This window comes from Camelus dromedarius, chromosome 3, assembly GCF_036321535.1.
Source record: "Camelus dromedarius isolate mCamDro1 chromosome 3, mCamDro1.pat, whole genome shotgun sequence".
Taxonomy (NCBI): Eukaryota; Metazoa; Chordata; class Mammalia; order Artiodactyla; family Camelidae; genus Camelus; species Camelus dromedarius.
This window is the reverse complement of record NC_087438.1, coordinates 25,386,842-25,407,569: the sequence shown is the minus strand read 5'-3', so window position 1 is coordinate 25,407,569 and position 20,728 is coordinate 25,386,842. Positions and strand designations below refer to the sequence as shown.

The 20,728-nt window shown below is 39.4% G+C and overlaps 1 protein-coding gene across 2 annotated transcripts in view; it reads right to left on the bottom strand.

The window, feature by feature from the left end:
- Positions 1-20,728, bottom strand: part of SLC1A3 (solute carrier family 1 member 3) — a 74,210-nt gene that overhangs the window by 40,449 nt on the left and 13,033 nt on the right. The window contains exon 3 of one of the 2 annotated variants that reach the window (XM_010977587.3): positions 12,607-12,744. In XM_010977587.3, the coding sequence (XP_010975889.1) occupies positions 12,607-12,744 (138 nt within the window). Of the gene's footprint in view, positions 1-12,153; positions 12,551-12,606; positions 12,745-20,728 lie in introns of those variants that run through there. The other variant, XM_031444069.2, reaches the window with a different exon arrangement.

Genomic DNA, 20,728 nt, shown 5'->3' with positions numbered 1-20,728 from the left:
AGCCACCCAAAGCAAATCACAGGGCTGGCGGATTAAAGCGGACACACATACCAGAGTGTGGTTTGTCCAACCACGGGGGGCAGACATGACTGAACAATGCTTAACATTTAGATTTCCAAAAAGCTTGGGGTATTTTGTTTATTTTTTGAGGGTTTTAATCTTATGCCCCTTGTGTGGCTTTCGACACAGAAAAGGATAATCTGAAACAGCAAAACAAACAGAGGAAACCAATTGTTAGGGGGAAAAAAAGCCAGCCTTTGTTATCAAGGATAGTCCATGTAATACTCTATCAGCGTTCTTTAAACTTCCAGACTTCCCTTGGTCAGAGCAATAATCCATCCTGTCTCTGGCAGCAGCACCAGTGCCGCCATCCTTGACACCAACTTCAAAAGACCCAACCATCTTTAGTTTTCCCTCAACAATGTAGTTGTGTTTCTTTAAAGAGTGGTCAGTGGCTTAAATTTCCCTTACAGCAAAAAGTCTTGGGGGTGTACTTTAATGTACACAGAGGAATGACTTGTAATTAGCCTGTAAATTACTTATATGTCTGTAAGAGGATGTCACCATCAATGCAAGAAGTTGCTTGGGCTATTAACCTTATTCAGGTGTAAAAATTAGCAGTAATCAGTATCACAACGAACAAGCTCATCAAGCAGAAGTAAAACTCACTGCTGGGAATTCAAGAAATGAGATGGAAGCTGAATGAAACAATCCCCAAATTACTGAGAATGGTCAGCTGGCGAGCTGCACTGTCTTACTAAAGGGCAAAAGGCAGTAGAAGTCATTCGTCAAAGACATAGCTCAAGATTCGGATTTGAGTGCTTTAAAAAGGGGAATGTCCTAAAAGAATGGAATTTCAGGGGCTCTTCCTGAATGACCCGAGTGCAGATCACCTAAGGAAGCAAATGCTTTCTTTCTGAGTTGAAAATAAGTGACTCAGAATCTTAGATCATAATGAAAAGAATTATAATGAATATGTAATTCAATGGTACTGTAAAAGATCTGAACAGAACTTCAAAAATGGGTGCCATTCTGTAAATTAAGATGTACCAGGCCACTGAAGGAGCCTGTAAAACCCACTTCAAACCAGTCAGGTTTGTATCAGCACTCCAGGCTTAGCATCTACATTCCTTGGAGGAAATTCGAGTATGTAATCCAGAGGTCCTCTTGCTTCAGTCTGTCTCTTCCCCCACCCCCACCCTCACCCCAACCACCTCTTCAGGGCAACCACAGGGGCCGCTGAGGAATGTCTCAATTTGGAGAGATTTTCTGATCACTGCCCTCAAGACTTAACATTCTGGATAACCCAAGCATCTGTGCTACACATTTCCAAAAGTAAAATGCAGGCACGGAGAGAAAGCTATCTGACACAAGCAGTGTTATGATGTCCTTCGAAAGCTATGTGTAAAACCCCAAGCTGTGGTAGAGTAGATTAATAAGGAAGCAAGCATTGAGAATGCCCCTTTCCAAAGAACTGACATTAAAATGTTTCACCTATCTTATTTTTAAAATGCTTAACTGTGTTAAAGATTATATAACATGAAATTTACCATCTTAAGCATTTTTAAATGTACAGTTCAGTAATGTTAAGTATTTTAAGCCTTTCTAAAAATTAAGCTGATTTTACCTCACTGTAATAAGAAATTAATGCATTATATTTTAATGTATGAAGTTATGGTTAAGTCTACATACATTTTAAAGGATTTCAATAATTATTTAAGTATAACCAAAGACTTAATATTTGAATGTTACCTTTTTTGAAATGTAAAGTGCGCAATTACAATAGCCAGACACATATCTTATGACCTCAAAAGTTTTAGCTTAAACATACATCTTTTACAGGTAAAAGCAAAAAAAAAAAAAAAAAAAAAAGACATAAGTGTTGACGAAAATGTGGAGAAATTAGAACCCTCGTACACTGCTGATGGGGATGTGAAATAGTCCAGCTACTTTGGAAATCAGTCTGGCAGTTCTTGAAAAGGTTAAACAAAGTTACCATATGACCCAGCAATTCCATTTCAATGTATACACCCAAGAGAAATGAAAAAACACATCACTGAAAGTTCATAGCAGTGTTATCCATAAGAGCACCCTCGCACACTGTCAAAAAACTCGAATGTCCACCCACTAATGAACAGAGGAATAAAACATGATATGTCCATACAATGACTCTGTGAATACACTAAAAGCCACTGAATTATACACTTAATATGAATAAATTGTATGCATGTGAATTATATTTCAATAAAGCTGTTAAAAATAAATGCCATCTTAAAATGGGATAAACCAAAGTCAACCAATATCAAGAAGTAATTTTAGGAACACCATATAAATAAAAGAACCCTTCTTTCTATCGTAAAATAGATTTCTATTGTTCCAAGGAACAAGGGGAGGTTAGTGGTGGAGGGCAAGGTTTGGCAACAAGGATGTTTTTAGCAGTTGAAAGTCTGATAGGCATTTGCTATATATATATCTTTCACATATGGAAAATGTGCTTATGTGATGTATACAGTGCTTTTCAGGCACTTGACCTCCCTTGGTAGTTGTTAAGTTAGTGTTCAGATGTTTATTTAATGGGAACTATAGTGATGTCAGCCATGTTCCCACAGAACATCTGTTTTCTGCTACAATCAAGTAATGATGCCATTGCCCAATTCCGAGGTTAAAAAAAATGAATAAATTAAAGTCAATAGACTGAATTCTCTCAATTTAAAGACTTTTAATTATACGTTTTTCTTTAGCGTTTCTTGCCTCTATTCATGTGAATGACAGAAGAAAAGGGGCTTAAAAACTATGAAATATTATACCTAAATGTTAGAAAATTTGAAATTGTCATCATGCTTAGATTTAATAGCTTATACTGTTTATGGAAATATGCTCATAATTTTGTTCTGGCATTGCCTAAGAGCCATATTTTCTCATAGTACATGTGTTCCTATGTCATACAGAATTCAGTATGTAAACATTTTTTTTTTGCGGGGGGAGGTAATTAGGTTTATTTCTTTTTAGAAAAGGTACTGGGGATGCAACCCAGGACCTCGTGCAAGCTATGCATGCGCTCTACCCCTTCAGCTATACCCTCCCCCTAATATGTAAACATTTTCAATGTAGCCATAAAATGTTAGGCATTTCTAGTGTGTTATTCTTTTAAATGTTTAAGAAAGAGCTACTACATTAATGTCTGGCTCTAAGACTAACTTTGGGGTCCATGCCAAAGGAATGCTTTCAGATGTCATTAAACATGGGTCCCAAGGTAAGACTACCAAATTCTATCCTAAAATTTAAAAATACAGCAAGATTCTAGTATAGAAGCTACTATACTATACAATGTTTGTTTTTCTCTTAAATACTTAGTGTTTAGGTAAGACATGCTGATATTAAGGATTTTATGGTATGTACATTACAATTTTGGAAAAAATCATGATATCCTTTTGGAAAAGTTAGCTTTATTTGAAACTACAGCTTGGAGCACAAACCCCTTTGAGAACAATGCATTCAAATGACAGCTTAACTAGAAACGATCTCGTTGGGAAGCCTTAGAGTACAGAAACAAGTTCAGGAAAAGTTGTAAATTAAAGAGTTACCAACAGTAGAGGCACCATCAGACTGCAGTACTTTTCACAGTTGGAAGGACTTTGGAAAAAAACATACATACAAAGCTATGCACGCATGTACACACACTCATATTGTGCTATAATGAAAAACTGTCCCCAGATTTCACCGCATCCATATTTTATTACACTGTCTCCTACTAAAGACATATGTCCTGGCTGTCTGACAGTTGTGGTAATTAATACAAAGCACCGGTAGAGAAGATTGTACCATAAGTGGAAAGAAAGTAAAGAGCTTGGTTGGCAACACTTTTAAGTGACTGACAGCTCTTGGTGTGTATGGATGGATGTGTGTGTGTGTGTGTGTGTGTGTATAGTAAGACATTAAAGAAACATGAAACAGGTTAAAATCATGTCAAAATATTGTGCCTGTCTTCTGTGTTCTTTGCTTTTAGAAGCATAATGAAATACTGGTATTTGCTTCAAAATAATCCAGTGGTGTGAAGGAGTGTAGGCGGGGAAGGGGATCCAGGGTCATTATAGATGAGACAAGATTGCATGTGTGTGTTTGTGTGTGTGTGTGTGTTTTCTCCTAACAGTAGTGACAACTCCTTGTAATATGAATGTCATTTCAACAGGCTGGATCTAAGAGGCCCACAACCATTTTGCCATCTTCCTCTTCTTGTGGAACCCTTTCTAAATGATTAGCCAAGAGCTTCTTCTGTCTTATTTGCTTGCCGCCAACATCACAGGGCTCAGGCACTGGCCACCCTTAATCCAGTGCCCTGTGAGAGGAAACCCCCTTAGTAAATTAGGGGAAGTTTCTTCTCCCTGAGGAAGAACACTGTTTAAAAAAGTAAATATAAAGATGGCAAAACCTATTTCCCCATATGAGGAAATGGACATCTGAAAGCAGTGTTAACTGGTAATGTAGATGTTGATGGGTTAGCAAACCGAGTGCAGTCACAGGTGGTGCACCGGCTTCCAGCCTGCGGATCTGGGATTATTGCAAAGATCTTCCCCATGAAGAAGCTAAAAAGTTGTTTATCTTGCCTGGAGAAATGAATTGGCACAAGCATAAGACTTGGGAACCTAGATTCTACCCATATTCAAAATTGGCTGGATCATTCTGGCAGATCTATCTGTCCTTCAGCAGAGAATACCACTGATCCAAAGCCTTCTTTCTGCTCATCAAGACCTACTAACCATGGAAAAGAAGGAAGATGAGGTACTGTCCTCTGAAGACATACAATCCATGACATTGTCACAGAAAGCCTTGTCTGGCAGTAAAATCTTTCTCTCTCTCTCTTTTTCCTGTTGGTAGAAAGTCTAGCATCATACAGAAGTCTTTTATAATGGAATACACGTTCCCCATCATTCCCAAGGTGAATGGTTCTCCCAACAACAGTCCATTCAAATCAAAGTCAATAGACTGGGTGACTGTATACATCCTTAAGTACAAATCTCCAGTAAGAATTAATCAGAATTCATCATCGCTCTGCTGAAACCCATTATCATATCAACAGAAGAAAAGCATCTCTTTCCAACACCTCCCACAGAGCTTTGAAAGAAATCAACAAATTGGTAATATCACAGGGAAAAAAATTTTTTTTTAGAGAGTAATTTAATTTTAAAGGAAGCTTTAATCGTTTCTTTTTAGGTTTTTTCAGGAAACTTTCAAAAATGTCTTACAAACCAGAATTGATCAAAACCACAGGCTACCTTGAAGCTGTTGAAATTCACAGATAAGAATTCCCAACTCACAGAGGCTCAAGCCTTCTAGAAAGTTAAATCTCACACAAAGCCTTGAGCCTGGGGCTTCGGATCTTTCAAGAACTGCTCCATGTTTACCACAAAAATTTTTCCACAAACATTCAATTCTGAGGGGTTAGGTGAGCACAGGCTGAACCATTCTGAGCCAGAAGTTTGTTGCAGCCGATACAACGGCTGACCCAATCCCAGCTGATGTTAACAGAGGGTCTGGTCCTGGTGACTGTCCCTATCTGGTCATGTGACACCTGGAGCACTAGGGTCAGTTCTGAGAACACAGTGGGGTGTAGGGAAGGGCAGCCAGGTCAGTGAAGGGCCTAGAAGGGTTGGGTACATGAGAAGAATCGGGACAGAAATTCTAGGCTGTGCTCAGGTGCGCCCTCCTGAAACCATCTGAAGACCCATCATCCTTTATTGCTCCATAAGGCACAATTAGGACCACTGGTGGGTAGACCTCACAGGAGACAACTTCAGCTCAACATCTAAGAATGAAACTTCCAGGCCACAGTGATGGCCTTCCAGGGGTGCTGGAGGGGGTTCCCGCTCTGGGTGCCAGGTTGCACACAGTATTACCTCTACTGGCCTTCTAGCTCAGGGAGCCTCAGGTCTCTGGGCTCCCCTCCTGAAAGCTGAGTGGCTCTGCTCTGAAAGGGAAAGTTTCTGTGGCTGAAACTCTGTCAGGTGCTTCTCCTCTCTGGCTTCCCATCTGTGAGGCCACTTTCTCCAAGGTTGCTTTTGTTGGAAACCTCATGGGGCTCCACCTCTGGCCCTTACCTCATTTAAGGGTGAGTCAAGTGTGAGGAAAACAACAAAAAACGCTGCTTCTTCCCTGCTAATAGAGTTGTTTCCTGACTAGGGAGCCTGAAAACTGGAGACTCAGGAAGGGGGATGGCCTGTTACTCATTCCCTACTTTGTCCCCCACTGGGCTTTTCCTCCCTGGGTCACTGATCCTCTGTGACACTACAATCACAAATCTATCTCCCAACCAGACTTTGAACTCCTTGAGGTCATGGGCCTTATCTTCCTCATTTGGTATCCTCAGGTCCTAGGAAAAGTGGCTGGTATGTAAAAAAAAAAAACAACTCAACAGATGCTTATTGAAGAAAGTTGTCCGCAATGGAAAGATGGACATTTTCTGTGACGGCTAGACTTAAATGATTTTGTTCTTATTTTACTAAAACCCAAATCCACTAAAAAGAAATCAACAAAAAGCATTCCATTACCCAAATTTCCTTTCTACACAATGCAAAGAAGCCAGGTGATCTCTCTAGCCCGCAGGTGGGTCTTCCCATTATCTCCGGCAAGCTCCCTCTCTAGATGGACATTATTTAGCCTCCCTTCCCATGTGTGGAAACAGATCTAGAGAGAAAATCAACCAAGGCCAGCCCGTTGGCTTTAGATGAGCTGGGCTGAAGCTTCTTTCTGGTTGGCTTGTTTCCAGGCCACCATGAAGTGTGTTCGCGTGTTGAGACAGAGACTCAGTTTGATTAGCCAGAGAGGCTCTGCTCACAGCGTGGAAGCAGCGTGTAGAATTTGCTGCCGCGTGGATTCCAGGGTGCCACACACTGGAGCTGAGTTTCTCAGGAAAGACCGGGCGGTTGTATAACCAATGATAATATTTAGAATTAAATATGCAGCTGTGATAAGGTAATCACATCTCATGCTGCAGGGCAGAAACCAATCCCTTCCAGTGGAGAGGAAGGAATTCTCCCTGGCCCCCATGTTCCTTGATTAACTTCATGGTTTCTTTAATTTAGCCTTAATAGGAAAGTGATTGCTGCATGGATCATAGACAAATGAGACCCATGGAATCTGGAGGCTTAGTTACCTGCCCCTGAACTGAAGCTCTTCTTGTTCTAGAATTTTCTTTTTCTATGGTGTAGACCACCAGGACAGCTCTTACTGCTAATAGGTACCATTAATTGAGCACACACTGTGTGCAACACGTAAAGTCTCTGAGCAGCCACATGACATAGGTACGGACACTATTTTCACCTTCATTTTACAGGGAACAAAATGCAGGAAGGACCAAAGAAACCCCTCCCCACCCGAGATACTTTTTTTCTTCTTCTATGAAATGTACATGCGAGGGCAAAGGGGAGAAATCTACAGTCCCTTTTCTTGTGCATAATGCCTGGAATATTTTAAGAAGGCCTCAGCTATACACCAGGGCCATGGCAATGAGTAGTTCAAAATACTAAATTTTTCTTAAATGCTTTTGGCTTTCATCTTTGCAAGCCCTTAACAAACTCTTCACATGTCCAAGAATTAAGAATTGTCTAGCTCATTTTTTTGCCCTCTGGTGTTAAATAAGATGACAAAACTTTAGCTCATTCTTACTGTAACTGTCATGTCTCTGAAGCTTAGGGTCATACTATGAGTTATAACATTGTCTTCTCTACTTTTATTTTCTCTGGTAAGAGAGCCCTTGCTGGTGAGTGTAGCTTGTTGGCTTCAACTATAGTCAAGTCCCACATCCCACTGAATTCATTGCCCTATAGATTGGAAGGAGGCTGCCTAAGAAGTATGACATGTCACAGAGCTTGCCACATAGAGGAGGGGTTATAGGCAGGTGGGTGGGGTTTTTTTCCCTGTTTAAAAAATATTGTTTCATTTTGGCTACAAAAAATAGTCATTAGAGTTTTCTAAGGATGAATGGGTTCCAAAGATCTTTTGTCTTTGGAGATGTTTAGGCAGAAGCTGGACAATGACTTGGAAGGGATACTGCAGGGACAGTTGGACTAGATCAGGGTTCCCCCAGATGGGGTAAATTCAGTGGTATTTGTTTATTCTGGTGGTACAGAAACCCCCTCCATAATTAATATTATATCACATAATAAGAAAATCTTTCCTTTCAATTCGCTTTTAATTCCCTGTATCACAGGAAAGACAAAGTCTTATTTTGGTACTAATTTGCAACCTCCACGCACACACATTTTTTTTTTTTTTTAACAGTGAGAGTCAGGTCTCAGGCTCTCAGAACCTTTGGACCTCAACAGTATCAATTCAGAATTTCATTATATTGTAAATTACCTTCCTCAAAAGAAAAATAAAAGGAAATTTCCATTTTCTGTAATGATTTGAGGCGCTGGCTTAAAGACCATCTTAAGTAAATGAGAGTAGACGTGGTACACATATTACTTTGGGATGGAGATGCTATGAGTCGAAAAATCAGACTTGGGATCATGTTCTTAAATCAATCAAACATCTTCTTTCTGAATACAGAGGACCAGCCTTACTTCCTTACACTAGTTGGAACTGGAATTTGCTTATGTATGTTGTGTGATTTAAGGGATATGGGGAACCCCCCCAACATATCTCTCAGGGACTATATCTTTCTGTTCACGTGTCCCTGTTCCTAGCTTGATATTTGACATGGAGCTCAAAAAATAGCTGTTAGTGAATGAAACGAACTAGTGTTAAAAGAGAAATTTTATCCATTTTATAATCCCACCTCCAGCGTGCCCGCCACTGGCCCAGACCCTGCTCTGCCTTTACTCTTCCTGTGGGCCCCCCCCCCCCACTTTCACTTACAAAATGCCCACCTCCACAGGGGCAGTCAGAAATGACGCTTACATTTCCCCCTTCTAGAAAACTGCAGACACAAAAAGTTTCCTTTCGAGGTAAGAGATTGAAGCGGAATGCACACTTAGAGTAAGGAGAAAGCACTAGTTTCCTGAAAAGATTCTGAAAGAGGAGGTGATCGCTATGTCTACACAGAACGACCTGAAATGGAATTTAATTATTACGTCGTGGATTTAATCAGGGTAAATCATTCAATCCAACTCATATTTCTGGCATGATGTATCTAGTTTGACCACCTATCTTGACCAAATCAACAGAAATTGGCGCCAACCCCCTGTTTTATTGTGTAGTATGCTGGCACAGATGTATTCTTCTTATTCAAAACAAATAGGTACTTGAGTACAAATCTAGCCATTAGGCTTTTTCGCAGCTTCCCTCTGGCAGCTTCTGGAATGCTAGTACACACCAAGGATGTTTGGAAAGATTAAAATTTCAAATTTGGGAGGTGAACATGGCTTCCAGGGGCTGCAGAACCATAATTTACCAACAGGGATGTTTTAAGTATGAAAAACTAACTTAAATTTTTCAGACTTTAAAAACGATGAAATGTACAGCATCTTCTAAAACAAACCATCAAATGCAAACAATGCAATAATTTCATGCATAGCAGTTTCTGTCTGCACAGACCCTGGGATTTTTGAACTTGGAGCGTTGCGGTCTTGTGTTCCTGACACAGGCAGAAAAGGACAGCACAACTGTGACCACAACATGGTTATACACAGAAGATGGAGAGGTTTTCCACCAACTGTTAGCAGACAATGAATGTGGTGTTCAGTAGCTGATTCCACCTAGAGTTAAGCTTTGGCATGGAACTGCCAACAGTGGAATACGCAACACAGGAAACCCAGCAGTAGCCCGATGGCTGCACAAGTTTATCAGTGCATTTCTTAGTGTTAATAGCACCGACACTGAATCCTGAGATCCAATATTGGTAGCCCAAAGGGTTGGACTGAGCCTACAGATGTGCTTAGCTTGGCTTGCTCTATTCTTGTTCTGTTAGTGATACCAACATTTAAAAATCTAGAGGTTCTTAGACATTTCTGGATTTCTGGATTCTCTTGAGAAATTGGGAGGCGTGCCCCTTGTTGGCACATGGCAACAATGGGCTGGAGCTGGTAGTTTTCAGGTCCCTATTGCCTCCTTGCCTCCCTTTGTCTACATTATTCTGCAGCAAGTCACTTTCCATTATCATCACACTTGTCCCTGTTACTTCTCTTGTCAAAGAAAAATATTTCTCTGTATTCATGATTCTGTTATGTAGGAAAACAAAAAGGGCAGCTTCATATATATACATGTCACCTGCTTGGCCACTGGGTGAAATCTGGTTTGCTTTTCCATTCTCAAATAGAAGACCCTGACTTTGTTCTCTCCCTAGGCAACACATTCTCCAATCACATCTCCCAGCACACACAGGGATCCTCCAGAGGTGTGTGTAATTTACAGAATTCCCTCCACCCCCTCATCCTGCTTTGGTTTAGAATCATGATACTTAAAACCCTGAAGGAAATTCTTATTGAATCTATCATTCATTGCAATTGATCATAAGGATCTAAATTACCATGTAGTTTGGAAGGTATTCCTTTGAGACTAACACCTTAAAAAGATCTTTCGCAAACTAAATTATGCCCCTTGTCTTAACAGTCCTGGAAAAGAGCGGAGACTCCTTTAATGGTCCCAGTGGCAGCCTTCCCAACTTCAATTAGGTTACATTTTAAAAGTTCATTTTACACTGGTTGTTTGCAGCTTATAATTCCTTTTTCTTTAACACCAATATTATAAATATTGATAATTTCTCCAAGGTTTACCCACAAATTTCTTTTTAACCACACAGAGGGATTGCATTATAGTGGGTTTTTTTTCCTGAAAAATTGCTCAGTGAAAACTCTTTTTCCTTCAGTAAAGTTGATCTATTAAGTACTAAGAAAATATGAGGAAATTCCACTTCAAAGTCACTGTTAACTAGGACTGCTACTAAGGGAAGTAATATTTTCTCTAATTGTACCGAATGAAGGCTTTGCTCCCATAAAGGGTAACAAGATGGGTTTTTCAGCACAATTATCTGAAAGCAGAAACCTCTGTACACTGGTCTCACCCTTGAAGAGATAGTATAAAGGAATCCAGGACCCCTCTGTTTGCATCCAGGAAACCTGTAGGCACTCAGTTCAGACTCCAGCCGGTAGAGATGGTGGAAAGTGAGCCTCTGCTCCACTAAATAAAATGGCAGATGAGAGTTCTATCCTCTAAGTGCTTACTGCCCGGACTTGTCTCCCAGAACAATGGCAGTGCCTGGATTATGAGGATGTGCCCTTATGTCAGCATTAATCTAGCTTCTGTGATAAGAATCGTGGCTGCTATGATTACCTCTGATCAGCAATGGGCCAGGCCAGTTTCAAAAACAAGCGCCCCCAAATCACCCTGTCTACCTGGTTGTTTTATTGTGGGCAATTCATCCTCCAATGGGAGCTTTCTGTACATGCAATCACTTGTCTAAACACCTGGACAAGTAGAAGCCAGCAGAGATCTGCAAGGCATCGAAAAAAACAAAAACTAACATAGTTTCTATCCAAGAAATGGCCAACCTTCCAAGGCATGTGGTAGTTAGAATCTTGCCCCAAGACTTTTGAGTTGTTCTATGAAGTTCTTATTATAGAGGTCTTGAAAGGAGATTATAAATATCCTTGAGAACTCCCTGGGAGGGGAAAAGATGCTCAGAGCCAACTCACAGAAGGATCTGCCTAAGGGTGGACGGTAAGCCAAGGAGGGAAAAGAAAACAGGGCCAGTAATACCTGAGTTCTGGGCTTTAGCTACAAACCTAGAAACCATCCTGCTGGGGCAGTGGCTACGGATATTCCTTCTCCAAGTCAGAGATGTGCTGTGGGGAAAGAGAAGAGTGGGCAGGAAGGAATGTACAGCAACATTCTTCTAAAACTTCTTGGCTCTGTCTGTATTCACTAATCGCATGTACCAAAACTCTTCAACCACGTCCCATGCAGGAGTAAATCGCTCTCTCTCTGTCATAGAAAATAAGACTCCTAGCCTGCAAAGCTTCCACGCCTTGAAAATCCAAGCGTCAACTGACAAAACATCTGGCTGGGGAAATCGCCCACCCCCTCCCCATTCTCCCACCAGCGTAAAAGGCAACGGGGGTGGGGGACAATGGAGAAGGGAATGAAATCATGCGGGTTCACCAGGAAAAGATACAGTGTTGGTGGCAGCAGAGTTGGTGAGTGTGTTGTGGGCATTACCTCTTGATGAGGCTTCCAAGAAGGCTCCCGCTCAAGTCGTGGTGGCTCTGAGAACAAGCATTCTTGCATCAATAGCTAATAGGCTGTCCAACCAGATGTTATCTGGGTGGGATAAGAGGGTGAGAAAACAGACCTGTTGTACGCTGTTGTCAACTACATCGCTGTGGTCAGAGGAGACTGGTTGTGTAGTGTTTAGCAGGGCGCCTCTTTCGTAGCGAGGCGGACCAGATTACGTGGCTGTTTCAATCCGTTTCCTCTTGTGATTGGTAAAATACGAGAGTTATAATCATTCATGCATTACTAAAGCCTCCTTTCCATCATTTCGAAGGGACTTTTATTTTCTAGAACAGAGCATGCATCCAGCAGAAACCTAAAGCATTCGTTTTTTTCTAAGCGATCTTTTGCGATAAGCACACTTGAAAAACAAAAACAAAACAAAACTGCATATGGTACCTGTGACGAGACTGGAGATGATAAGTGGTAACACCAACATCTGTAACATCCTCATCAGAAGCTCCCCAGGAAAGGAGAAGTACTTGACTTCCCGGTAACTCATTTTGTACGGTCGGAGGGTAAATCCAAGGATTGTACCTGAAAGAAGAGAAAAAGAAGAAAAACTGAGTCTTTTTTGAAACTGAAGTAACAGTCCTAGAGAAATAAGCAAGTATTTGGCTGGTGATCACTTCTGTCTGACAAGAGCAAATTTAGTTAAGCATCAAATATTTGTGCTGCTTGGGAGCAAGGGGTATGCTTATCTTCTCAGTCGTAGTCTGGAAAGGTCTGGCTGAATCCAGGGCTTCAAGTAGAACTTACAGAAAAAAAAACGTTCCTGATCATAGCAAGTAAAAAATTCCTTTGTCTAACTTGAATGCAGTGGAACCAATTTTGACATGGCTCAATACAGAGTTACGAAGATTGGGGCATAAGTTGGAAACAAAAATCATGTATCCATGAACAAAGCAATATATAGGGAAAAAATAAAACCTTATGTTGAAATTCTTTTGTAACAACAGATGTTAGAACTCCTAGTGCAGCCACTTACAAAGGGTGAAAAGGGGTGGTGTAATTTTATTTTTCCAATTGAAAAAACTCTTCTTGTTCACATTATTAATTCGTTTTCATCATCTCCCTGTCTGCACACCACACTTTCTGTCTACATGGTCATGATATTGCCTTGGCAACTGAATTGTACAGACTTGCTAGTTGCTGGCAAGAGAAGACTCCAAAATTAACAGAGAGTTTTTTTTCCCCATAAAACTTAAGGGAAAATAGGGGAAAGAGAGAGCAATTTTCCCCTTAATTTGATTCTGCTCCTGGAACTTTAAAAAATAGTTTTAAATCGTAATTTTATACATAAACCAAATTATGCATGATGCCTTTTGAAATGTTTGGTAATTAATGAATGTATTGAATAAATTTACTCCCTTTCCCTAATCAACTTTCCTTGCCCTCCAAATTTGCTTATTCCATTATCATAAATATTTTCAAAAACTTTGCCTTGCTGTTACTAAAACATGTGAGTTATAGAGAAGTGCTGAGTTGTCTAGAAGCTAGAGGTTAGGAAAGGGGAGAGAATACTGTGCAGACACAAATTTTTCCAAAGGAAGCAAGCAGTCCTTTAAGGACATTGAACCATCCTAACTTATGAAATGGAACACAAAGTTCATTTCAATCGTCACTGCAATTCCAGTTTCAATTCTTGGGTCCCAGCAACATGAAGTATCCATTCTTTGATTACATACCATTATATTCCAATAGAGCTGAATCTATTTAACTAGAAAATCCAGCTGACCCTGTTTACAGGACCTTCAGAAAAAATGTATTGCTTTTTCCCAATGTAACAGTAATATATTCGGGAGAGAAAAGTTGATTTGGAAAATGTAGAAAAGTGGAGGCAAAAGTCTTTTATATTGGTTTTTAAATAGCAAATAGCTAATGCTGACTGAGCTCTTACTATTTGCCAGGCATTATTGTTAGTGCTTTACTTGTATTAGTATATTTAATCCTCACAAAAACCCTAGGACGTAGGTATTATTTTACCACCAATATGCTGACAGAAATCTAATCGTAGTGAATTTAAAACTTGCGCGATTCCAATAGCTCTTCCATATCAAAGTCAAATAGCTACTCAAGTGGCAGAGCTGGGATTGAAACCCAGGATGTTTGGACTCAATCTCACATTCTTGACTACCTTTCACACTTCCTGCCTCTTCAGTAGAGCAAAGACACAATTTTAGTGCTTTTGAGAGTTTCTTTCTAGAATGTTCCCAAACAGAGTTAAATATACAGAAATCACACGGGATATACTTTTCCATATATGGTCACAATAAAGAGCTTTTTAAGCCTCATGATATCAGATCCAATGATTGTATCAAAATTTACTCTGTATCTTTTTTTGAACACTAAGCTGTTTAGCATTTTTTACTTTTATGAATAACACCATAATGAATATATGAAGGATATTTTTTACCTAGGGATATTTGGTTTTGTGTAGTTTAGAGAAAGGGAACCAGTGCATTAAAGAATCTGACTACCAGGTAGTGGGAAGAGAGAAATAGGTGAGGGAGATTGAGTGGTATAAACTTTCGGTTACAAAATAAATGAGTCATGGGTATGAAATGTACAATGTGGGGAGCATAGGCATAATTATGTAATATCTTTGTAGCATGACATGGTAACTAGACTTATCATGAGGATCATTTTGAAATGTATAGAAATATTGAATCACCATGTTTTATACCAGGCACTACCATAGTGTTTGTTGTAGGTCAATAATACTTCAAAAGCAAACTCATAGAAAAAGAGATCAGAATTATGGTTGTTGGAGTTGGGATGTGGGAGGAGGGGGAATTAGATGAAGGCAGTCAAAAGGTACACACTTCCAGTTACATGATAAGTAAGTACTAGGGTATAAGGTACAGCATGATAAATACAATTAACACTGCTGTACATTATATATGAAAGTTGTTAAGGGAGTGAATCTTAAGAGTTCTCATCACAAGGAAAACAATTTTTTTTTTCTATTTCTTTAATCTGTAAGATGATGGATGTTCACTAAACTTATTGTGATGGTCATTCTGTGATGTATGTTAAGTCAAATCATGCTGGACCCCTTACATTTACACAGTGATGTATGTCAATTATATCTAATAAAACTGGAAGGAAAAGAAAAATAAAGCATATTACTGCCTCAATCCATGCTGTCAAATTGCCTTCCCAATGGGTTGGCCAACAGTTTAATGTCCCATTCGTGAATGAGAAGGCTTTATTTCCTATCTCTAGGAGCAGAATATTATCCAAAAAATTATTAAAAGAAGCAAAGTTTGTGAATGAGATGAGTAAATAATATGTATGTTTCTTTTTGTTCTTGTTTGAATTTATTTAACATCTAATGATATTGACCATTTTTCCTAATTGCATTTTCTCTAATCATTTACTAAATCCTAATGGTTAAAAGTTTGCATATGTGTGTATATATTTCATATAGATTCTTTAAATAAAGATAATTACCCTTTGCCTATACTTAAAATAATATTTGCTATAACATTTTTCTAATTTGCTTGCCATACATTATCACTTAAAATGTACAGGTGTTCTGCATTTTATAAAAGTAATGTCTACACATCTTCTTTATTAGATGATTTCTTCAAGAGTTGTAAACTTTAATTCCCTTCACCCTCTCATGTTTGATAAATCTTTATTACATTTTTGCTTTTTTGATAGTTTGCTTGGTTTTAAAATATTGAATCTTTAATCTTCCTGGAACTCAGTTTGGGGTGAGGCATTTAATTTCAATTTTCAGCATGCATTATTCAACACAGCAGTATTAACAGCACACAGGAATTATATCTGGTTCTTTCCTGCGTGTTCATATAAAGGTCAAGTCACATTAAAATAAGTGCATCTCCTTATAATGTGTGTAAGTAAACAAATAAATATTTATACAGTTTACTTTCAATCAAATATATTTTTATTGGAGTTGATTATGCTTCCTGGCTTTTATTTAACTGCATTTAAACATTGGTTACTCAATTATAACAAAAAATATGGACAGTAAACACAAGAAACTCATTTTGGTCTTTTGGAATTTGACCATACCAAGTTCATAGGAATTTTAGATACCCTTCAAATAACAATTTCAGAGCAGGCTTGGTTTTACAAGTTCATTCCTAAGTTGATTGTCTTTAGAAATGTATTTACTCACATACAACAATATTTCTAAGGGTGAGTATGCCCCTGGCTAGTCCAGAAATATCTATTTAAGTTATAATTTAGAACAAATTGGCAGAATAGCTGCTCTACCAACACAGGTTCTAGGGGCAAGAGACAAGCCACTGTAGACAAAGGAAGGGATTATTCTTTCTAATACTAGGTACATTGGATCCTATTTTCCAAAGTTGAACCTTTGCCAATACTGACTGTACTCCCCTCTTACAACCACATCAGCTGTCCCCAGCCTCTTTCTCTCCTTGAGTTCTCCATGTACCTTCTCTTCCCTTCCCCCATGAAACCCCACATTTATTTGGTGCAACCAATTTTCATCTAGGTGTTAGGAGGGGAAGCAAGTCAGCTCAGTGAATGAATTTTGGGCAATATGTGAATGACGATGCCTCTTAACTCTCCAATACGCTAAACAGATGTCTAACAGGGCAACAGAAAGAAGTCAAGGAGGCAAAATCTCAAGAAGTGGTGGTATTTTTCATCTGTCTCTTTCCAGTCAACAAGCTAGCCTTGCTGGGAAGTGTAGTCCTGGCATCAGCTACTCTAGAATATCCCTGCTTCCTTACCCTCTCCAACATGGAAGCCCCATTTTTGAAAAGCTCTTATTTACAGTAGTAACAGCAGAAAGGTGATATCATTTATTTGTAAGGGATAGCATTAGGTCACATGCTTTGAATAGAGGAGTTGCGTAGAGTGATAGCACACTGCAAGTACACTTTGAATCAGTTTTGTCCCTGACTATGCTTTCGTCTGTTTACTACCTCTGGATTTACTAAGTAAGCTATTTCTCTTCTCGGGAAAGAGATTATGTTGGGGGAAGTCAATGTTTATTGAGCTCTTACTATGTGTTAATGGTGAGGTGATCCTCATCACAGCTTTATGAGATGGGCATTATCATATTTATTTTAAAGATGCTCAGAAGTTAGTTAACTTGCTCAAGGTTACAAAGCAAGTGGTTGACCTGAGGGATTCTAAACAAAAGCCAGTTCTCTTTCTACTACACTTTAATGTCTCTCAAACACAAACATACCCTATAGCCTGGCCTTGGGTCTTCAGCATCTCTGGCCCACTACATTGTAGAAGCACTTGGGTACTAATCTTGGACCTGCTAGAGATGTCCCAGAGGCACCCAGCACATCTTGGAACTTTCCACAGGTCCTCTTATTTTTGAGGATCTCACAGTACGGTTATTAGTATCAAGTCACTGTTTAAAACAGTAACACCAAATCCCTTTTTATGGAATGATTTAACTAAACTTACTTAGAACTTATTAAAGTAGCCTGCCTTTTCTCTCCACTGAGTACATTTTAATCCTTGGTAACTGTCAGCAACAAGGGTGGGAGAGGCATTAGATGAAAACATGCTTCAGGTTCCCATGCTTAACGACAACATCTAGCAGTCCTGAGCACAGGCAAGACACCAGGTTCTCACAAGCACAGATGCCATGGAGGCCAGGACTGCTGTTACCCATGTCACAGATGAGGAAGCAGCCACTGAGAACGTAGGTTACTGACCAGAATCACAAAGCTGTACAAGCTGGGGCCACAGTCAACACAGACCCGGGTCAAGCTCTTCACAGAGCCAGCTGGGTGACTGAGGTGGACTTCACACCCAGCCTGTCCGGCTCCAGGGCCCAGACCTCCACCCACTCTGTTGTACTCACGGCTTCTAGGTAGTCACAGTACTAATTTCAAGAGCCTGTTAGTATACAATATTTTATCTACCTTTTCATTCTATTTTGAATTACGTTAACTAAATGCAGAGCTTAAGCTGAAGAAGGATTTTTGTGGATTTTACTTAATGAAGTCAACATCTACCTTTTTTCAATTCATTTGTTGAATGAATAGACAAAAGACATTTTTAATGAAAACGAATATATGTATGTATATACATGACTGGGACATTGTGCTGTACATCAGAAATTGACACGTTATAATTGACTGTACTTCAATAAGAAAATAAAAATAAAAAATAGAATGTAAAAAACTAAACAGATAAATCTAATTACCTTCCCCTGCTGCAAAAATTAAATTAATAATAATATGTAGTATTCAGAATTTGCATTAAAAAACAAGACATTTTTTTTCTTCAGCTTTCTGCTGGGGCAGGCAGCGTTAGAGGTGAAGCCAGTATGGTAAGGTCAGTTATCAGCATCAAATCAAGAGGAAATACTCTGAATGTGAAGACTGATTTTTGGGGTAAGCAGTTCAGGTTTCTGATTACAGAGCCCAGCAATGAAAAGGGCCTCCCTCACAGCCTCATGCAGACTTCTCAGAGCCCCCTCCACGATGCCCTTAAGACCACTTAGAGGGAGAGGGGTGGGGGGAGGCCTGCGTCCCTTTGGTCAAGCAGCTCACTGCCTCTGCAGAGCTGAGTCCCATTAGTGGGCACTTACGTAAGCACATTGATTGATATTCCGAGAACTAATGGCCACCAGACCTTCAGTGCAGAAGAAAAGATCCTTTAGTATTGATTACTCTGCACCAGACCTTCAGTGCAGAAGAAAAGATCCTTTAGTATTGATTACTCTGCAAAAATAACAATAAAAACCAGAATAACTTCCTAACAGGATTTGTTAGAGGTGAAGCAAACTGCAAAGTTGGCATCTTGGTGACATCAGATAATACATAGATGTCACGAGCAGTATCAGGATTGCTGTCTCGGCCAATGGTCTTTTTTATTAATTTATTTTTTAGTGTCTTTTAAATTTTTTTAATTTTTATTTTATTTTTTATTAAAGTATCATCAGTTTACAATGTTGTGTCAGTCTCTGGTGCAACAGCATGTTTCTGTACATAAAACAGACAGACAACAAGCTTACACTGTATAGCATCGGCCAACAGTCTTACAGCATTCCTGTTGTAGCACATTAACCAGATTTCTAGAATCTAGGAAATATCTTCACAAAAATATCTACGGTGATCAAAATTAACTGTGCTGGTTGAATGATATGAACAAAGATACATGTTTACTTAAATACTTTCTCTTTCCTAACGTGGAAAGCTCAAATAGGAAGACCTTCAGGGGTTCACTGTTTCCCCTGGGGATTCTATACAACAAAAACTTCTTTGGAAGATTAAATATCACTTTATCTTCTAAACTAAGGCACAATGTGCACACTGTAGCCTCAGAAAGAGCACCTCACTGGCTTGCTTTTGAAAGCCAAACACACACAGGTTAAAAGCTAAAGACCTGTTTTAAAAATTTGATCCATATCTAATTTGAAAAAACTATTGAAAATATTAAGAAGCTTATGAATAAAAGAAAAAGGTACAATCTGAAGTAAAATTTAGGCCTAATCACTCAATTTAACTTTTGCTGGATGTTGGCGTTTAAAATAGTAAAATTTTACTAAGGTCCCTGCTTTACCTGCATCGTCTGTCATGAACAGATTGGTAGACCAAAGCCTTCTAGAATTATTACTCACACTGCAGAATTCTCCAGAAAAAGGGATGATGCCCAACAGCTCAGATGTCAAAGGAGAATTTAAAAATAGTAGTGGCCTTGGTCTTGAAAGACCTCACATTCTAAGGCCAACCATAAGGAAACTACCAAATGCCAACCAGCTCTTCTAGCATTTACACAGCAAACCAGTCAAAGCACATTCAAACTCCTGCCCAGAAACAGCGTGGCCTGTAGATCTTTAGCCAGAAAGGAGGCCAGGCTGTCTACCTGTATGCAAGATGTCTCAAGGATACAACAGTATCACATATTTTTGTTGACAGTGCACCACTGACTTTATGTGACAAGATACTACTATTTCCCCGCTAGCAGCTTTTCATTTTTGTAGCAAAGAAACAAACACACAGTGGGGAGGGTGTAGCTTAAGTGGTAGAGCACATGCTTCGCATGCACAAGGTCCTGGGTTCAATCCCCAGTACCTCCTCTAAAAATATAAATAAATAGACCTAATTACCTTCCTACCTCAGACCAAAATAAGTAAATAAAAATATTTATTTAAAAAAAGAAACAAACACACAAACAAAAAAGCTAGCACTGCTTTCCCTCAAGGTTACAACAGTCTAACGCATGATGGAACAAAAATCACAGGAGTGGCGTCACCTTTGTCACGTTCTACTGGTTAAGAGCAAGGTCACAGTTCCCACCCACACCAAGTGAGCTGCATAGGTTGGGTAGGAGTTTGTCTGACCTGCAAAGTCCTTCCCTGAACAGAGCAATCGCTTAGCTCTCCAGGGAATCTGATTCCCTACTGCACTCTGTGAACACAGGTGTCTACCCTTAGAAACAGCCCCTTTCTTCCAAACTGTGATTTCTCTTATGATTTGGGAAACTGGTTCTTGACTAAACTATGGTTTCTAGATTCACAAACTAAGAGTGATAGCTCTCGATCCCT